Consider the following 18,593-nt stretch of genomic DNA (forward strand, 5'->3'; position numbering starts at 1 on the left):
GTTTGTCCTCTCTCTCTTTCTCTCTGGATAGTCTATTGTTTGTCCTCTCTCTCTTTCTCTCTGGATAGTCTATTGTTTGTTCTCAGTCTGTCTAGGTTTTTCAAGACAGGTTCTCTGTCTTGACACTCCCTCTGTAGGCCAGGTTGACCTTGAACTCACAGAGATCCTCCCCCACCCCTGCCTCTTAAGTGCTGGGATTAAAGGCATACACTACCACTGCCCATTGTTCTCTTTTATGTGTGCAAAATAAAGGCTTAGACAGGGTTTCACTGTATAACCTTGGCTGTCCTAGAACTCATGCTGTAGATCAGGCTGGCTTTGAACTCACAGAAATCTGCCTGACTCTGCCTCCTGAGTGCTGGGATTAAAGTCATGAGCTACCACCTCCTGGCTTTTAGATAGATTTTTATGTACTCATTACAAAAGCATTACATCTGTTAATTTTACAACTGTAACTTTTGTTGTGATTTAAGGAACTGTTACCATCATATGGCACATCCTCAAGTCTCTAACTGAAAGAAGGCAGGAGGGCAACAGTGGAGAGACATGCTCATGGAGACAAGGTCAGTGCCTGGAGTGAGTGTGCAGGCTGGGAGTCAGTCCAGGCAGCAGTGTCTAGTGAGACATATAGACAGCTTAGCCCAACACGTTCTGGTTTTGAGACAGGGTCTCTATGTAGCCCTGGCTGACCTGGAACTCAACATGTAAACTAGATTGCTCTTAAATTCACACAGATCTGCCTGTCTCTGCCAATTGAGTGCTGGGATCAGAAGCATGCTCCACCACACCTGGCTGGGTAGACTCTTATAAAACAAAGCCATTCAGAGCCATCTCAACCCTGAATGGCACAGTGGACTAAAAACTTATCTACCACTTCCATGGAAATATTTGACCCATTATTCCTTGAAACATAAATTCTATTTCTTTTGTTTTTCTGAAGTTACACTATAAATGTAAATGATTACAACTGAATTAGCTAGACAAAAGCTAGATGAAAGACCTTCCATCTAGGAAAAAAAGTCCTGTAAAATAGCTTGCTCCATCTGTACACAGTACAAGGTAAGGAGGGTCTAGCCCTGCACTTGTGACCAGAGCGCAGCAGGAACACTGCTGGACAGAGCAACAGGAGGGCTCAGGCTCATTCGAAGAGGGCAGGGCGATCTCCTCCCCCATGCTCTGGCCACCAGAGATAATTACTTGGTAGGAAACTGAGCCTGTGTCACAAGTTACCATGATGGAGGTGGTCCTAGCCCACCTAGGTCTTCTGAGGATGCCAACCACTCTGTCCTGTCTTATCTCTGGACTTCTGCCTGCCTATTCCCACTCGGCCGAGCAAAAGTCCTGTTCTTCAGGGGCCAGCCATCTGAAGTTTCCAACTTAGGGCTTTTCTTCCAACCCCTTGAGAGGCCACCTACTGGAGCCAGAATGTCCATGGAGCACATACCTGCCACACCTATAGGCCTTCCTGCATAGCTTTCTTAGGTATCCCTTTAGTTGCCCCTTAGCCTTGCTCAGCACTTATGCATAGAACTAATTCCCTCACATGGCTTCTGGGAGACTGTGGCTATGCTGGCCAGTCTTTTTCAACGTGACTCTGACATGGTAGGTTGTGCTGTGTCATGACCTTCCCCACCCCTGGACACCCAGCTCCCCTAGAACCCCAGTCTGAAGCTGCCTAGGAGCAGGTCCCCACCTTTCGTATCTATACATTTCGTCTCTATCTATACAATCTGCTTACTCCTCATGCCTTGTCTGCTGGTTCCCTCAGCCTGCTGAACTGCCCAAGTTGAGTAGGGGAGTAGCTCAACGTGCTCTGCTCCTTGATCTCAGCCTCCTCTGCTCCTCCCTGACAGGCATATACCAGTCGATACCAGAGGGTCTAGGCTGGCCAATCATCCACATCAGCAGAAAGATGATCCTAGCCCATACTAAATGGAACCCAGTACCAGTCTGAGCAGAACTACTCATACCTTGGCAACAACAGTCATGAAGTCCCTGAATGTCTGTAACTGGGCTCCAGCCAGGGACCTATGGGCAGCCAGCTCCACTCTCAGCAGGTAGTGAAGTCCCGACTCCAGGTCTGCAGTGTACAACCTGGCCCTGAGAGGAGCAGTGAAGGGTTAGGAAAACTACTTCCTGTCTTCCTGTACAAGGCCCCTCTTGTTTCCCATGCTGAGGAAGCTGCCCCAGTGGGTGGCCTCTCTGCTGCACCCAGTCCCACTCATACTTGCCTGTCAAATTCTTTCCAAACCACAACCTCTGACTTTTCTTCTTTGTTGGGCTTTTCAGGCAAGGCAAGTGACTTTTTCCTTACATCTGGTAAGGATTTTAAATAAGAGGAGAAAAACGATCGTAGAGGCTTTGCGCTGTGAAAGGAAGAAGGAGAGGGATGTTTTTATGGCTATCAAGATGATGCAGCCTCTCCAGGCCACAGCTTGGAGGAGAGCTGTTCGGCCACTCCCCCTGTGCATACACTTACAAAGGTGGTGAAGGATGCTCATGTCAGCAGGGCCTCAGCAGCCACCCTCCCATCTGAGATGAGGAAACAGAACATCAAGTCCAGAGCATCACTGACTTAGAGCTGCAGTAAGCTCATCCACACTTGCTGGAACCCTAAGATGTTTGTAAAGCTGTTGGAGTATCTACCAAAATCAGTTTCATCCTGGCTATGATTCCATTGGACCAGAGGGCCTTCATGACATGCTTGCTCTGCCAGCTGAACCATATCTAAAGGCCAGGCCTAGGGTCAGCTCCTCCCAAGCTATCTGACGCTCAGAAGCTATCAATGTCCCTTGCAGAGAATACAGTAGTATGACTGTATAGTATTAATGTGGCTTTGTGTTAGAGATTGCACATGTGACATGCTTGTGCTAAGTATACATACAACTATCATCAGAACCCAATGGCAGTCACTGGAGTAACTGTTAGGGCAACCTTCAGATTCTCAGGGCCCATCCCAAGAAGTTCTATGATCTTCGGTGCCCTGGACTTCTATTCTTTCTTTTCCTTTTTGAAGGAGGATGTCATGCAGTCCCTATGTAGCCAAAGATGACCTTAAACTTCTGATTCTCCCGCCTCACCTCACAAATGCTGAGATTACAAGTATGAGCCACTATGCCTAGTTATGCAGTATCAGGATTAAACCCAAGCTTCCCGGATGCTAACCAAGAGCTTTACCAGCTAACCTGCATACAGCTAAAGAACCATGGGTGTGGCTGAGAGCCTGCAAAGGCTCCTGCAGTCATTAGGTAACTCTCACATCTGTTCTGCTTTTTGAAGCTTCATTCAAGGTCACTTTATTGACCTGGTGCCTGGTGCCCACCCCAATCCCTCACTCTACAGAGTTTGCTGGCCACACAACAGACACAAACAAAAGCCCAGTCCTACCACAGAAGGAGTCAATAGACACCTGTTGCACTCAGGGTTTGCTCATAAACTCATGGAAACAACCAGGGGCAACAACTCCTCCAGATTCTGGGGCCTGGAGCATGGTTATCGCAGGTTGGGGAAGATGGCCAGAGGACTATGACTTCCTTCCATCTTGGCCTTTATCCAGTGTGCCAGTGCAGTGCAAGTCTCTGCAGACCTTACCTATGAATGCTCGCCTACTCATTATACGAACTAGCACTTACACATTAACTACTCCATGAGACCCATTTGGGTAAATCAAGTAACAGGAAGGAACTGAAGAGATGCCAAGTGTCCCCAGAAATGTTCTGTCCGTATCCAGTGCTCTGCTCACCATGATGTTGTCATATGGGATCAAATCTAAGATCACCTGCAGAACAAGAAGTCATGTTATTGCCCTGCTTTTCTCGGAAAACATCCTAGAGTGTGCAGACCCACCCACTTCACAGGCCACCCTTCATCTCACAGGTGCAAGCTGCTCAGATGACAGCTCTGTCCACCTGCACCACACACGTGGAGAACCTTGTTCTACTTGCAAAGAGGTGGGTGATGGGACATGCAGTACTGTACCAACTACATATGACTGGGGCACAGCAACAGTCTGCATCCTTCCCACTGCGATTAAAAGCAGTCGGGAACCTTAACTTTTACTGTGGTTTAAGCAGCTCACCATGCCACATGACTACTCTCATTTAGCAATCTCCAAAATAATCAAAAGAAATATTTCTTGACCATCTGTGTGTGTGTGTAAGTATGTATTCATGTGTGTATGTGGATGCATGTGGAGATCAGAGGATAATGTTAGGTGTCCTCTGAATAATGACTTAGTTACCAGTTACTTTGTTTTTGAGACAGGGTCTCTCATTAGCTTGGGGCTTACCAAGTAGGCAGGTTGGCTGGCTAGCAAACCCCAGAGATAGGCTTGCTTCAGGCTACTGAACATTGGAATTATGGAACTCAAGTCTCCATGCTTGCAAAACAAGCACTTTATGGGGGGGAACCATAAAGTAACCAAGCCCCCAAAGTAACATTTTTTAAGATTTATTTTATGTATATGAGTACACTGTCATTGTCTTCATACACCAAAAGAGGGGATCGGATCCTATTACAGACAGTTCTGAGCCACCATGTGATTGCTGAGAATTAAACTCAGGACCTGTGGAAGAGCAGTCAATGCTTTTAATGGCTGAGCCATCTCTCCAGCTCCCAAAGTAACATTTGTTATTAAATATTTGTCTGCAACAGGATCTATAAGAATCGAGTAAGTACCTTTCCACTCATCAGCTACAGCCCTGTTTTCCCAACACACTGTCTACTGTGAGCCCACCTTTTGGGGCTAACAGGCTATTCAACATTCTAGCTCTGAGCCAGGAGGTTTGGGGTAGCTCTTGCAAGTGACTTATACCTGCTGGGCTTGCTTAGGCTGAAGGAACTGCAGTGGGTCTTAGTCACAGAGGGACCATGGGCATACCATCTCAGTGTCTAAAAAACCCTTCGTATGTTCACCACATGGCAAGTGGAATGTTGTTCTCTGATGTTCTTAGATGATAACAAAGCCAGCTACTTCCTGGGTGAGGAGCAGATTACATGTAGGTGGATGTACCCTAAGATCACAGTGGTGGCGGTGGCAGTGATGGTAGCAGTGGCAGAGGTGGTGGTGGTGATAGTAGTTGTCTTTGTTTTGTTTTGTTTGTTTTTGAGACATCGGGTGGCCTTCAATGGCCTGGAACTCCTATGTAGTCCAGGCTGATCTTAACTCACAGACTTTTGCCTACCTCTGCCACTTGAGTGCTGGAATTTAGACACATGGCCACAAAGGTTCTTCTTGATACTAACTCTCAGGGCATACTTGGTCACAGGTCCTACCCAGAGAACCAAGCCTCACTGATCCCAAAGGCACTGATGTGCTGTCACGACAGAGAGGGTCATCAGGGAGGAAAACCTGTTTTCGGCTTGTAAGTGTCCATGTGTGTATGTACGAAGGGCAAAGGGCCTGAAAGAGCTGGCATGCAGTGGTTCTAGGCCGTAAGGAAAGGAGTTGGAATAAGGACATACAGGGAAAGGTAGGAAGAGAATGAGTTCTGGGCTCTGCTGTTCCATAGTCCTTTGACTGGGAATCCTGCCAACCATAAAGGAAAGAATAACATGCATTACCAAACTTGGAGGGAGGGCAGTGAGGTCCCAAAGGGCAGCCAGGCACACACAGTTGCCACACTGTTGTCTGTAGCCTGCCACACACCCTCCAGGGCCTACCAAGGGCAATGCTGTCTCCTTCCTGAACTGCCCAGATAACCTAGAGAACTGCATTCAAGCAGCAGAAAGGAGCCCAAAGGTCAGGTTGAACTTCCCTGTGGGTCAGGAGGTTTTCTTGTTTTCAAGGGACTCTGGTATTAGCAATTGGGTCTCTGGTCCCCTGGTTTGAAGGCTTCTAAACCACCTATATGACACAAACATCTCACAAAAGAAGTAAGGTCCTACAGATTCCTGGATGTGGTAACACAGTACATAGGAGATCTGTAATAGTGTGAAAGAAATTAACGGCCTTGATAAAGACACAGCTATGGCTGGACCCTAAAAGGCAAGTCCTTTCATTCCAGCATTTTATTTATTTATTATTTATTTATTTATTTACTGCTATATATAGATTGGTTACTTAGGATCTCTGTAACCAATGACAGCTCAAGGTTCAAGGTTGTTGCTAGCAATGCACTAATGATATTTTACCCCAGCTGTAGCCCCAAAGTACATGAGACATGGTACCTCTCGTCCAACATAAGAACCATTGCTTTCAAACACAACAGCATGGTACTGGCCACTGTGGCTGTTCATGAGGGAAAGGATGTCACTGGACCTGTCAGAAAAAAGAGAAACCGTCACAGCCATCCATGATCACAGCTGTCACAGCATGCCAGTCCCCCAGTCACTATACACACCATGCCCACTCTGCACCAGGAACTTGGGAAGAGGGATGGGCCAGGGCTTCCCACTTGCTAAGTGCTACTATCATGATGCTCAGGGCCCCACAGGCCATCTTTCAATGCAGGCCATCTTTCAATGCAGCTACTCACTGAATAGGGTCCAGGGGTGGGCATGCAGGAGGCCTGGTGTCCTCAGTGTGGTTCTGCAGGAAGTCGATCATTGTCTGTCTAACTGTCCGCAACTCCCTGTCAGGTCCTACACAAGAAAACCTGGGTCATGGTGTGGCTCCAGGTGCCTGTGCTTAAGCAGCCGTCCCAATCCCAGAGCCCAAGGACAGTGAAGGCAGGAGCACTATCCATACAACCCTGAGTGCACTGCTGCTCACTGACAGGCTATATCCTGGTCAACAACAGATGCACACAGTGGGAGACCACACAGCTGAGAGCAGATAGGCTACAAGACACAAGGCAAAGGAACAAATCTCACACACATGGGGGTGAGAGGTGGCCAGGTGTACCAGCTAACTCCATATACACTGCTAACACAGGCAAACGACTCCTGATGCCAGAAATGGCAGGTGTCTCCCGGGGGACGGCCTGTGAAGCATTTCTCACTTGGTCAGGCTCACAGAAAAACCCATGAGCCACACACTTGCCACACACACACTCCACCAGATACTTTTTCAATCAAATTGTTACCACATGAAGGAGAGAAAAGGACCTGCAAGGAAGAGATAGGAGGCTGGGAGGTACAGAGCGAAGTGAGCAGAATGAAACAGTCAGAGCACAAGCTTCATAAAAATTATAACAAAAAATGGACTTCCACATTTCCCAAGGAGGGAAAAGCACAAAATAAAGAATTTCCTGGGGCTGGAGAGACGGCCCAGCGGGTAAGGACATGCACCACTCTTCCAGAGTCTGAATTTAGTTCCTAGCACCTATGTTAGATTGTCCACAGTCTCCTATAACTCCAGTTCCAGGAGGATCTGACACCCCTGGCCTTTAAGGACAGACAGACAGAAGTGGGTGGGCACACATGCACACACAAATAAAATTAAAAAAAAAAATTTTAAAAATCTTTATTTTCACCCAAACTATTAAGGTTTAACTTTTTCACAGAAGTCAGGCAGCACCAGTGCAAACATGCTGACAGGATGGAGGAGGCCCTGGGCTCCATCTGCTGAGGCCACATTCACTTCACCAGTCTAAAGGGTTAAAATAAAATCTGCATGTCCTTACCTTTAAAATTTTCTCCAGTTGTAAACTCCTTTGTAAATGCTTTAAAATACTAAAGGAAAAACACAGAACAAGTAAGAGCGAGCGTAGAGGAGTTGTGCATGTGTCTAATACTTAAGTGAGATGACTGCTGTCTCAACCAGAAGCTCTGGTCAGGTCCCTCCCAGAGTTACACTGACTGAACAAAATGCATTCCATGCCTCTATGGACATGAGTGTTCCTGCAGCTGTGTGCTAAGCACAAACTGGGTTCCATTATGTCACATCTAACCCAACAGGGTCAGAAGCAAGACAACTCACTAGAGTGGGATCCTTACAAAGGTGGTGTCCCTTGAATTTTTGACAGCACAGGTTCCAGGGACAAGAGGAGCTATCCAGAGCCTGAGAAGACTAGAGGTTCTGACCAGGGCTGTCCCATCAGAAGCACATCAACAACAGTTAAGGACAAGGAGTATTCCCAACATAGGTCAAGGGAGGCCAGGGCTGTGGGAGATACTCAGAGGACTCCCTGTAGTTCCAAGGGGAAGCAGAAGCAGTCAAGAGGAAAATGGACAGACATCTTTACAGTCCCACTGTAAGAATAAAAACACAAATGTGCTTGTCACTAGGAAAACAAGGAGCACAGGCCCTTTGCCCTGAACCATGGAAAGATGTGTTATATTGTAGAAGAGGCCCTATACTGGGTCATCTGGCCTTCTTCCCAGATTCAGCCAGGAAAACCTGTCACAAGTTGAGGGGACCCTTACAGCAATGTTAGTCCATGTAATAAAAGTCAGGAGATAGCCCAACACGCAGCAGAGAGGGTTATCACACACAGTGAAATATTATTGCACAGCCAAACCCAATGAGCCACAGCAGTGCCCAGCATCATGGGTAAATCTTGGCAGAGTCATATGAAGTATAAGAAAGAAGGCCCAGACATGTACATACAGCACTGTTTAATGGAGGGCATGACGTTAACAGCCAAGTAAAACAGAAATACGTTGACACTATCAGGCCAGAAAATGAGAAAACAAGCAACAAGTGCCTGTGAGGTCCCTGGGGCTGGAACCACACTGAGCATTATAGTAGCAAAATCCAGTAAATGGATGGGTGGGGAAAAACAGGGGGCATCACTGCTGTGGGGAGGGGACTGCCTCTGAGAGTGCACTGTTAACAGAATAGAGGTACTGCAGTCACAGGCTCTTCAGAAATTAACTCCAAGTTAGGCCATGGTAGCATACACCTTTAATCCTAGTACTCAGGAGCCAGAGGTAGGTAGGTCTCTGAGTTCGAGGACAGCCTAGTCTACAAAGTGAGTTCCAGGATAGCCAGGGCTACACAGAGAAACCCTGTCCAAAAAAAAAAAAAAAAGGAGGAGGAGGAGTGGAAGGAAGGAAAGAAAGAAAGAGGAAGAAGAAGAGGAAGGGGAAAGGGAAGGAGAAGGAGAAGGAGAAGGAGAAGAAGAAGAAGAAGAGTCAAAGTGCTACATAATTTTGGAGATGCCGTGAGTGGAAGATGTTCAAATGCAAGTCTATGTGCACACAGTCATGCACACACTAAACAGCAGACTTTCAGCAGGGTCTCAGGTAGCCCCCTAGTGGAAGAAATATGTACAAGTTTGTCAGCAGAGCCAACTGCAGCCCAGGCAGCAGGGTACTGGAAGAGCCACTTCAAGGAACATGTGCCTTCTGCCAGTGACAGTAGAGCCAGCAGCATGACAGCCCACAAGGATGCATACCCAACAGGCTTCCGTGTGAGCAGGGCTTCACACTGTGCCTGGCTCTGATCAGAGCCTCCTGTGACTCAGGATGAGGAACCAATGTGCTGGGGATGCAGATTCCCACAAGTTCTTCAGTCAGGCCAGAGATGCTAACCTTGGATGCTGCCTAAAAAGCCCCTTGTGAAAAAGGCAGGACTGGAGCAGAGGTCAAGGTTTCTGGGGGCTCACCCTGAAGGTGGGGTAGAAGTGGATGTCATATGTGCGGCATACGTCCTGGTTCTTTTCTTCTGCACAGTCCAGAGCAGCGACACGGATGGCAGCAGCCCAGTCTACAAGGCAAAATGGGACATTGAACAGGGTCACCAGCACCAAGCCATATCCTAGGCAGCATGTGCATAAGCACCAGCTGCCCCAGAGAAACCACTCTGCACCTCCCTCTATGTTGTTCATGAGGTAGGAAAGCAGAATAACTTCTCAACCAAAGCTAGAGGTATCGTCCACCACTGTTCACCAAGAAAATAGATCTCTGCCGAAATTTCAGTCATTCAGCAGCTTGCCATGCTGCAGTCTCCTACTGGGTGGACATGCAGGAACCAGAAGCACTGTCTGCAGCTGGTAGTGGACACTACAAGAGACACCAAGTAGAGCATGGAGCAATCAGACGGACCTGGTGGGCCCAAGGCAGTGCAACTACTTTTAAAGTTAGGCTAGCAGTCTTAACTGACACACTCTACCCCACCAAGGGACGCACAAGCCATTGCTGCAGAGAGGAGCAGTCGTAGATCTCCTTTCTTACCTTCAATGTTTTTGTTGGGAAATTCAACAAATGCATGTGTGCATACACACCAGAAAAGGTAAATCAACTTCCTACATGTGCACTGTGTCTGTGTCAGTAATTATCAGCTCTTGTGTAAAATGATTTATTCAAATCCCTTCCCAGTTCTAGAACTCAGATTGCAAACTTCCAAAACCATGGTTACAAGACTCCTTCTCTTTTTTACTCCAACACACCGCCACAGTCACAGCAAATAACTCACACATGCTCTTAATGCCACCAGGTACCCAGCTGGAACATCCTGCCCAAATCCAACACATTCCCTTGAGCTCCCATAACAGTAGCATAGGTAGAGATTTTTATCAGGTTCTTTTGCTGGGATTACTCTTAAGTGAAGTGTAGCTGGGCATAGCGATACACACCTTTAATTCTAGCACTGCAGAGGCAGAGGAAGGCAGATCTCTTGAGTTTGAGGCTAACTTGATCTACAAAGAGTTCCAGGACAGTCAGGGCAACACACACACACACACACACACACACACACACCCTATGTGGGAGGGAGGTGAAGTGTCATTCTGCAGGGGCATGAGGTGGACTCAGCACCTCCCTCATTATTATAATAAATACACATTAGGCTGCAGCCTCTTTGACTTTCACCCAGAGAAGGGACACTTTGTAAGGGAAGCTGTTCCTGGCTTTTTCCTGCCTTGTCTTCTAGTCACCAGCATCAAATGCACCCTTTAGGTAACTTCAGGGGGTCCTTTTAAGAGATGTATACTCTTCTTTCTCCAGGATGTTAAAATGACACCATTATTCACACTGCCAGGGACCTGGCCCTGCAGAGGTTCTGTCCAGGCTCAGGCCCAAGAAGTGGTGGGGTTTCCTAGTGGCCTCTTCATGATCAGCAGCACAGCATAGCTCAAAGGTATATACTGTGGGCAGGGGGAATAGATACAAGTAGACAGGCATGAGAGACAAACAGAAGAGCCACTTGGGTGAGCCTATATCCCCTCTGTCTGAAAGTTGCTTGGTTTCTGACAGGAGCTCACCCATTGGTTACTGCAGTGCTCAGCAAGTGTGTTAGTCCACTTTCTCCAGCAACCTACCTGAAAGGCACATGAAACCATTCCTACAAGGACAAGTAATATTCAAAAACCTCAGAGGCTGCATGTGGGGATTAGCCAGGCTAGAGGGGCATTGTCAGGTGCCAGAGTTCAGTGAGTGCCTCTATGTGAGCCACCTCAGTGTCCTACATGCCACCCTCACTTAAATTACACATCTTTCCCCTCGTTTATTAAGAGTAAGAAACAAGAATAGGTTATTCACAAATAGTAATCAAATACTGCCAGCTACACAAAACCAGCTCTGGCCCAAGGCCACTTTAAAAGCATAGAAGAAACCCTCCAGTCGTTCTGAGTCACAGCCATAGCTTCCTGGAGTCTCCAGTGGCACAGAATTGAGGAAGAACAGTTAATCCTCCCATCAAATTAGAGGCAGATGGCACAGAGGGCTCTGAGGCCCGGGTGCTTCAAGGGCAGACTCATGCCCTGCATCTGGCCCAGCACCTCATTCTGCCACCCTGACTTGACTCAGACCCAACCAATTCATTCTCCTCACTGGGTACTTCCACCCACACTTTCCTTCCATGTTCTAGAAAAGCTCCTAGTGCAAAAAAGTGTGTAACGGTGAAAATTCCAGAGTAAAGCACAGGAACCAGTCTCCTGTTACCTAAAATACAAAAACCACCCAGAACTTGAATGGGTGTACCTAGGTTTGCATGGTGAGGTCTGGTCCGGTTTTGTTTTTCTCATTTTTTGTTAAGCATGCACACTCAGAATTGAGTGTAGGGCTCCGGGCCTCAGTGGTAGAGACCATCCCAGGCTGATCCTGGTGCTATGCAGCTGCTTGCTGGTGCTGAGCACTGGCTTTGTGTTTCTCAGATTCTGCATTCTGGAATCTGCAGCAGAAGGCCACTACAACACAACACAGGAAAAGAGGGTTCCTCCGGAGTCCTGCAAGAGACAGTGCTTGGCAAGACAAACCAGAGCCAGTTTTGTAGTTTGTCTGTTTATTTGTTTTGTGTGTTTTGTCTGAGATAGGCTCTGGTTATGTAGTCCAGACTGGTCTTGAACTTCCAATGTTCCCGGCCTCAGCCTTCTGAGTGCTAAGATCATAGACTCTTGCAATAACCCTTTATCTGTAGCCCAGCAGCAGAAACTGAACACACGAGCGCCCCTGACAAGACTTGGCTTCTGAAAGGCGAAAGGCACCGAGAGCCTAGTCCATGAGGAGGGGGAGCAGTGCTCACTGACAACTCTACCCTGGATCTCCAACAGAGCAAGGCCTCAATGCTGATCCCAGATTTCACCCGTCTACCCATGGTAGGCACTGTCCCTAAATACATGAGCAACCTCCTGGCAATGCAATCTACACAGCAGAGAATACTCAAAGTGTCTTTGATTCATACTGTCACACCCAGTGTCCTGTGAATGCACACAAGGACACTGAACTCTTAGTATCCATTTGATGAGGGAGGAAGAGGGAATCCCAGAACCAACTCTGCCGACATCGATACCAGGGCAGAGGCAAGAAGGTGGGAGTGCGGGGAAGCTGATGTTTCTGAGTGCTCATTTACCAACTGGCTCAGCAAAGTCAGCAAGGTAAGGACAGTGAGTCACCCTACCAAGGTGGAAGGAAACTCTTAGCTCAGCTATGCTCCTGAGAACAAGTTAGTACAACCCATGCAGCCAGCAGCAGCTCACAAAAGGCCTCAACAGACTCAGTGGCTTCAAATCACAACCTGTACAGGTTTCCCATGGCCACATATCACTCCAGTGGCTTCAAGTCACAATCTGCACAGGTCCCCACGGCCATACAGCACTCCTTCAGATCTCTCGTCCTGAGCCTCTCCTGCCTGGACCCCCACTCTGCTCCCTTGGCTGGGTTGTTTCCTGTCTCCCTCCAGGTCCCTGAGGGGATACCACTCAAAAACATCCACACCTCAGGTTCATGAAGGTAAAGGTGTGGACCTTGACCAGAACAGCAGTCATCAGCCAGTGAGAGCTGTAGGCTGTCCTGGAGATTACAGCATGTCTAGGCTAGGTGAGCAAGGCTGAGACCTCTCTAGGGCCACAGAGATAGGTCTTAGCACATGAGCATCTATAGAATTCTTACTAATTACAGCCCCCTCCCCACTTTTTGTTTTTTAGCCAACATGCCCTCTGATCTCAAGAGAGTCAGAGGAGCAGGCCTCGTGAGCACAAATTCTATCAGACACTGTGTATGTGCACCACAGACAAGGGCTGGGAGTAAGTCCTCCTTTCCACATTATTGGGACAAAGGGACCAACTCACCATGGTGCCCATTTCTGGCCTCTCTGGCCTGGCCTGCCCTGAGTCCTGTCTCTGTGATATCTACCACTGGCTATCCTAGCATCTCCTCTGAAATGTCCTGCCCCCCTGAGCTCCAAGTGTCTCATACAGGTACAGTGGAGACACCACTGGCTCTCTTCCTTCAGCCTCACAGAAATCATTTCATAGGTGGACCCTGACCTCTAATCCCATATGAGGCAACTGCTGGCTTGAAAAGGAGAGAGCCCTGGCTTGCCCACACTGTCTCAGCAGTCTGATGCCTCATCAAGGTGGTACCACCATCACTGTAGCACTGACAGGAGCAACCGGGGGTGCATGGAGCTTGCCCTTTCAGATATATTTGATAACAAGGTCATTTGCCACTGATGGTAATCCTGACCACAAGCCTTCCCTATAGAACCAAAGTATAATTTCCAAAGAATTAAAAGCAGATTCTCGGGGCTAGAGAGATGGCTCAGTAGTTAAGAGTATTGGCTGTTCTTCTAGAGTCCTGAGTTCAATTCCCAGCAATCATATGGTAGCCATGGTGGCTCACAATCAACTGTAATAGAATCTGATTTCCTCTTCTGGTGTGCATTAGAACAGAGCACTCATATACATAAAATAAAATAAACAACAAATAAATCTTTGGGGGAAAAAAGCAGATTTTCAAGCCAGGTGTGGTGGTATACACATGTAATCCCAGCACTCAAAAGGCAGAGGCAGACAAATGTCTGGGTTCAAGGCCAGCCTGGTCTACAGAGCTAGTTCCAGGAAACACACACACACACATACACACACACACTTGGCAGATTCTCATCGAGGGAACCCATGTCATCAAGGAACACTGGAGAACAGAACACAAATCCTCCAGCGACAGGAGGTAGCTAGGACAAAATTCTCTTAGTGCCAACAACACACCCCATCAACATCTCTACTGGGTACCGTGTGAAGTTCACACATAACTTTAGCCAGGGCTAGTGAGAAATGATCATCAGTTCCTGTGCAGTGGTAAACAGTGTGAGATGAAAGGACCTGAGGTCTGCTGTGGCTGAGGAGGAATACAGCTGGAAGGGGAAAGCCGACCAGGCTGAGAACACCATCATACCCTGGGCTGAAATGCCATGAGTCACAAAACCCTTCTGGTAAGGATCACTCCTCATTCTGGCTTTAGGCAAACTTTGGCCCAAATCTATCTATACAATTGGGTGGGGCAGTGCATACCTGTAACCCCAGCATCAAAAAGCAAATGCAAAAGGATTCCGGCTTTGAAGACAAGACTGGGCTACACAGCAAACCTTTTCTCCCTCTACCTGCTGAAAAGGTGCAAAGGATCCTAAATGGTAAGTGTCTAGCCTGAAATGGCCTGCAAAGCTCCTGAGCTGACCTTAGAAGATTTCCTCACTACCAGCTATGGTATGGTATGGTATGGTATGGTATGGTATGGTATGGTGTGGTATGGGCTATGGGGACCAGTGACCCCACTATTCTCTAAGTAGTCCTTACTTTTTAATACCCTTGTATGAAGAGTTACTTTGGCTCTGCCATATCCCTCAGCAATTGCTATTCCTAGTGTCCCTCTCTGCCTCTTCTCAAGAAATGGATAATGAGCACCCTGCAAACACTAAGCAGTCATCTTCAATACCCTGTGCAAGCAGAAGACACTAGACACTGGGAATGAGGAACTGAGGGAAGGCATAAAGGCATCACTACTGCTGACAGTGATAAAAAGAACACTCACCTGTGCTCTCCACCCGTGGAAAGCACACTCTGCCTATGCACCTGTCAAACACCTCCCACTCTCAATTCCCAGTGTCCTCTCTTGGGACACAGGAAGTGAGCCAATGGGGCTCTGGAATCACCTGGACTGTCTGTCACCTGGTACCATTATCTACAATATCAGAGACTATACACCTCCTTGCCAGACAGATCTAGACACATTCCAGATGCCGTGGTGAGTACCTGCCAGATCTCCTGTTCCCTTTCAAGTCCTTCACCAAGAACTTCAGGGACAACCACAGAAGTGTCCTCTCTCCACGGAGGACTGATGGGGAGAGAAAGAGCCCCGAGGTCACCAAGAGTTGAGGAACACAGGCTTCAGGGCACACTCCTGTTCTCCTAGGTCTCTCCAGGAATCCTTCGTGCCTAGGAGAGTAAGCACCGGTGTCAACTGCCAGCCCAGATTGATTATGCTAAACATGACAGCTTGAGATAAATGACTTCAACAGAGCAGGGTTTGTTCTGGGAAATACTTAAGATGAAAAAGGCCTAAGCCAGGGCCACAGAAATACTAGAATCGCCTTTGGATCCACTGAACAGTAGATCTTTCGTTAGCCTATCTCTCATAAGGAAAACCACTATTTCCCCGCAAAGTCAGTGAAGAGCCAAAGAAACTTTACCATAAGTTTTTGAGGAAGTGGCAGGTGTCCTGATCCTAAGACAGAAAGCTGGGGACGCCCTCCCTCCAGACCTTCCAGCTGCCAAAGACACAGGCTGGGGATGCACTCCCCTCCTGCATCCCCCAAGACCTTCCAGCTGCTCATTCAATTAGAAAAGACTGAAGGGAAGGAAGGCAAGCACAAGCCACCTTCTATCTAATCACCACCCATGGCAACACAGCCAGTCCAACCAGAGACTGGGGTGGGGGCTAGGAGAAACCACTAGGTGCTATTTCACGGAGGCAGGAAGAAACTGCTGGGGAGAACCCAATACAAGGCCTGCATGTCCAACTCACAGGTGACTGATTACCCCGAAGTGTCCTCTCTCCTATTAATATCACCCAGGCAGGAAGCCATCAGGAAGCATAGCCAAGTGGAGGCCAGATGGAGGTTCTAGTGCTTTCCATATTCTGCGCAGAAGGTACCGAGGTCAGTATCCCAGGAGGACCAGAATGAGAGTCAAAAGCTTCCTAAGGAAGTTGTTCTCACAGTTTCAACATGTTAGGACTCACCCAGCAGCCTAGGTTAAAACTGATAACACTAGGGTTAGCATCTACCAACTCCCCAGGTGACTTGCTTCGGGAGCCTTTGACATCCCTGACTCGGGCATCCTTCCTTCTTCAGGCCCTCACCTGCTTCTGCCAGTCAGCTTTCACTTTCACAATACCTTGCCCCATCTTCCTGGCAGCCAGCCACTCTTTAAAGACAACCGCAGTTCATTAAGTCAGCCATAGCTTTAGCTGGGAATTTTTACTGTGGCACTTTTGGAACTGTTTCAAGTTTCAGGGAGAATTGCAGCACTCTCTGTTGGTTTGGTCACAGAAGAGCCAGCTTATAACATCTGGTGTGGCTTACACAAGTTAGTTACCAGATTGAAAGCCACAACTGATACAAGCCAAAAAGCTGCCAACAAGTCTTGCCAGGGTCGCCTGCAGGTCCACCAACAAGCATCGAGAAATGGAAAATCCTCTCCTCTACTGTGTGGCAAAAAATAATAAATAAATAAATAAATCCCCACAACCTGGTCTACAGAGTGAGTTCTAAGACAGCCAAGACTACACAGAGAAACTCTGGCTCAAAAAACCATAAACAAAGAAACAAACAAAACCCCACACACTGCTCTTTCAGGGGACCAGAGTTCCATTCCCAGCACTTACACCCTACAGCTCCCGACAACCTGGAGTTCCAGCTTCGGGGACTTCAACACCTCTGGCCTCCAAGGGAAACTACTCTCACTCACACACACACATGCCTACATAATTCAAAACAAAATAAGTATTAGGAAGAAAGAAAAAGAAAACTTAAGACCCAAGAGATCAATTTCATTAGATTCTACATAAAGGCCAAAGCAGAGGTCAGTGGAGTCAAGGTCAGCCTGTATAACATCATGAAACTCTGTTTCAAAAAAATAAAAGTCAAAGTGCCCCAACAATGAGGAAAGAGAAGGTAAACATTTTAAAATAGTCATTTGCAATTGTATACTTGGAAAAAGGGCTTCTTTGCAAATCTGTTTAAGAAGAACACAGCAGTGTTCAACACCAGACCTAAAACCAAAGGTGCAGGAAGAAGAGTAACAATTTGTTGTCTTGCCCTGTGAGATCTGTAATTAGAGGTTAGTTCAACAGTTGTAAGCCAGGGAAGCCAAACCTAAGCCAGTACTGAGAAGGCTACTGCACAGCCACTTAAATCCACTTACAGGAGCCGCTCGAAGGGGTCTGAAGTCTGCAAAGGTGAGTAACTTAACACTAAAGAATAACTAAACACGTGTGGGAAGAGTTCTTAAAAGCTATAGTTAGTGAATCAGAAGCCCAGCAAGAAGACGCTTTGCAATCTTTCTGCTTCTGCAGAGCAGTCCCCAGAGTGGGTTTTTAAGTTTCATAGCCCAATGCCCACCATATGGCCAGCTACCTAGCAAACCAGGTTGGGGTTTGACAGGAATGGGGATCTTCCAGAGTGGAGAGGGTAGGCTCTGAAATGCAATTGCTGGGTATGGGGAAAGTCACACTGATCAGGTAGTGGCTAGGATATGTGTTTGGGGACAAGATGAAGCCTGTGTTCTGAGCTGGCGACCTCAGGAAAGCCATCTGTGGGGCTTCGACCCACACAGCTGTTGCGTCGGAGGAACGTCCACAGGAGTGCGGGGCCCTCACCTCGCACGTCCGCCGCCAGCGCTCGCCAGGTGGGTGCGTAGCCGATGCAGTGGCCGCACCACGACGAGTGGAACTGCACCAGCCACGCGGCTGAGCTGTTGCCCGTGGCCGACCGCACGCTGCCGCTGTCCAGCAACCACACGACGTCCTCGCCCACGCGGTAGAGCCGCGCCCCGCTGCTCTCCCGGGGCCCCACTGCCGCCACCACCGCCAGCAGCAAGAGCAGCCGCGGCAGCCGCGCGGATCGAAGAGAGGGTGGCCGCCGCGAATCAGCTCCCGGACCGCGCGCCACAGCCCGGGCGGCAGCCATGTTGGGAGTGCCGCCGGCGCGTTGACCTTTCACCCTGGCCATCACGTGCTTGCGCGCGCCAGCCCCGCCCTCTGCACTAGCCCCGCCCCCGAATCTGCTAGTTTTCCCAGGCTCTACCCTTCGCTCTTCTCGCCCCGCCCCCGTAATCTAGCCCCGCCCCGAGCACTGGTCATTCCAGGTCCCGCCCCGCTCGCTTTTTTTGCTCCGCCTCCGTGCACTGTTCCCGCCCCAGAATGTTGGCCCCGCCTCATTCCTTAGGCCTGCTCCGTCCCCGTACTTCTGGCCACGCCCCTGCTCTAGGGTCTTG

The 18,593-nt window shown here is 48.4% G+C and overlaps 1 protein-coding gene across 1 annotated transcript in view; it reads right to left on the reverse strand.

Annotated features, from left to right (window-relative positions):
- The window catches only part of Qsox2 (quiescin sulfhydryl oxidase 2), a 28,369-nt gene extending 10,049 nt beyond the window's left edge, over window positions 1-18,320 (reverse strand). Inside the window, exons 1-8 of the mRNA XM_028772939.1 lie at window positions 17,977-18,320; window positions 9,492-9,592; window positions 7,566-7,614; window positions 6,477-6,582; window positions 6,169-6,259; window positions 3,633-3,778; window positions 2,232-2,366; window positions 1,971-2,100 (exon numbers count right to left, since the gene is read on the reverse strand). Coding sequence (XP_028628772.1) covers window positions 1,971-2,100; window positions 2,232-2,366; window positions 3,633-3,778; window positions 6,169-6,259; window positions 6,477-6,582; window positions 7,566-7,614; window positions 9,492-9,592; window positions 17,977-18,286 — 1,068 coding nt within the window. The 5' untranslated portion in view covers window positions 18,287-18,320. The remainder of the gene's footprint in view (window positions 1-1,970; window positions 2,101-2,231; window positions 2,367-3,632; window positions 3,779-6,168; window positions 6,260-6,476; window positions 6,583-7,565; window positions 7,615-9,491; window positions 9,593-17,976) is intronic.
- Window positions 18,321-18,593: the final 273 nt, after the last annotated feature.

The sequence above is a fragment of the Grammomys surdaster genome, unplaced genomic scaffold, assembly GCF_004785775.1.
Source record: "Grammomys surdaster isolate TR1022 unplaced genomic scaffold, NIH_TR_1.0 219, whole genome shotgun sequence".
Classification (NCBI taxonomy): Eukaryota; Metazoa; Chordata; class Mammalia; order Rodentia; family Muridae; genus Grammomys; species Grammomys surdaster.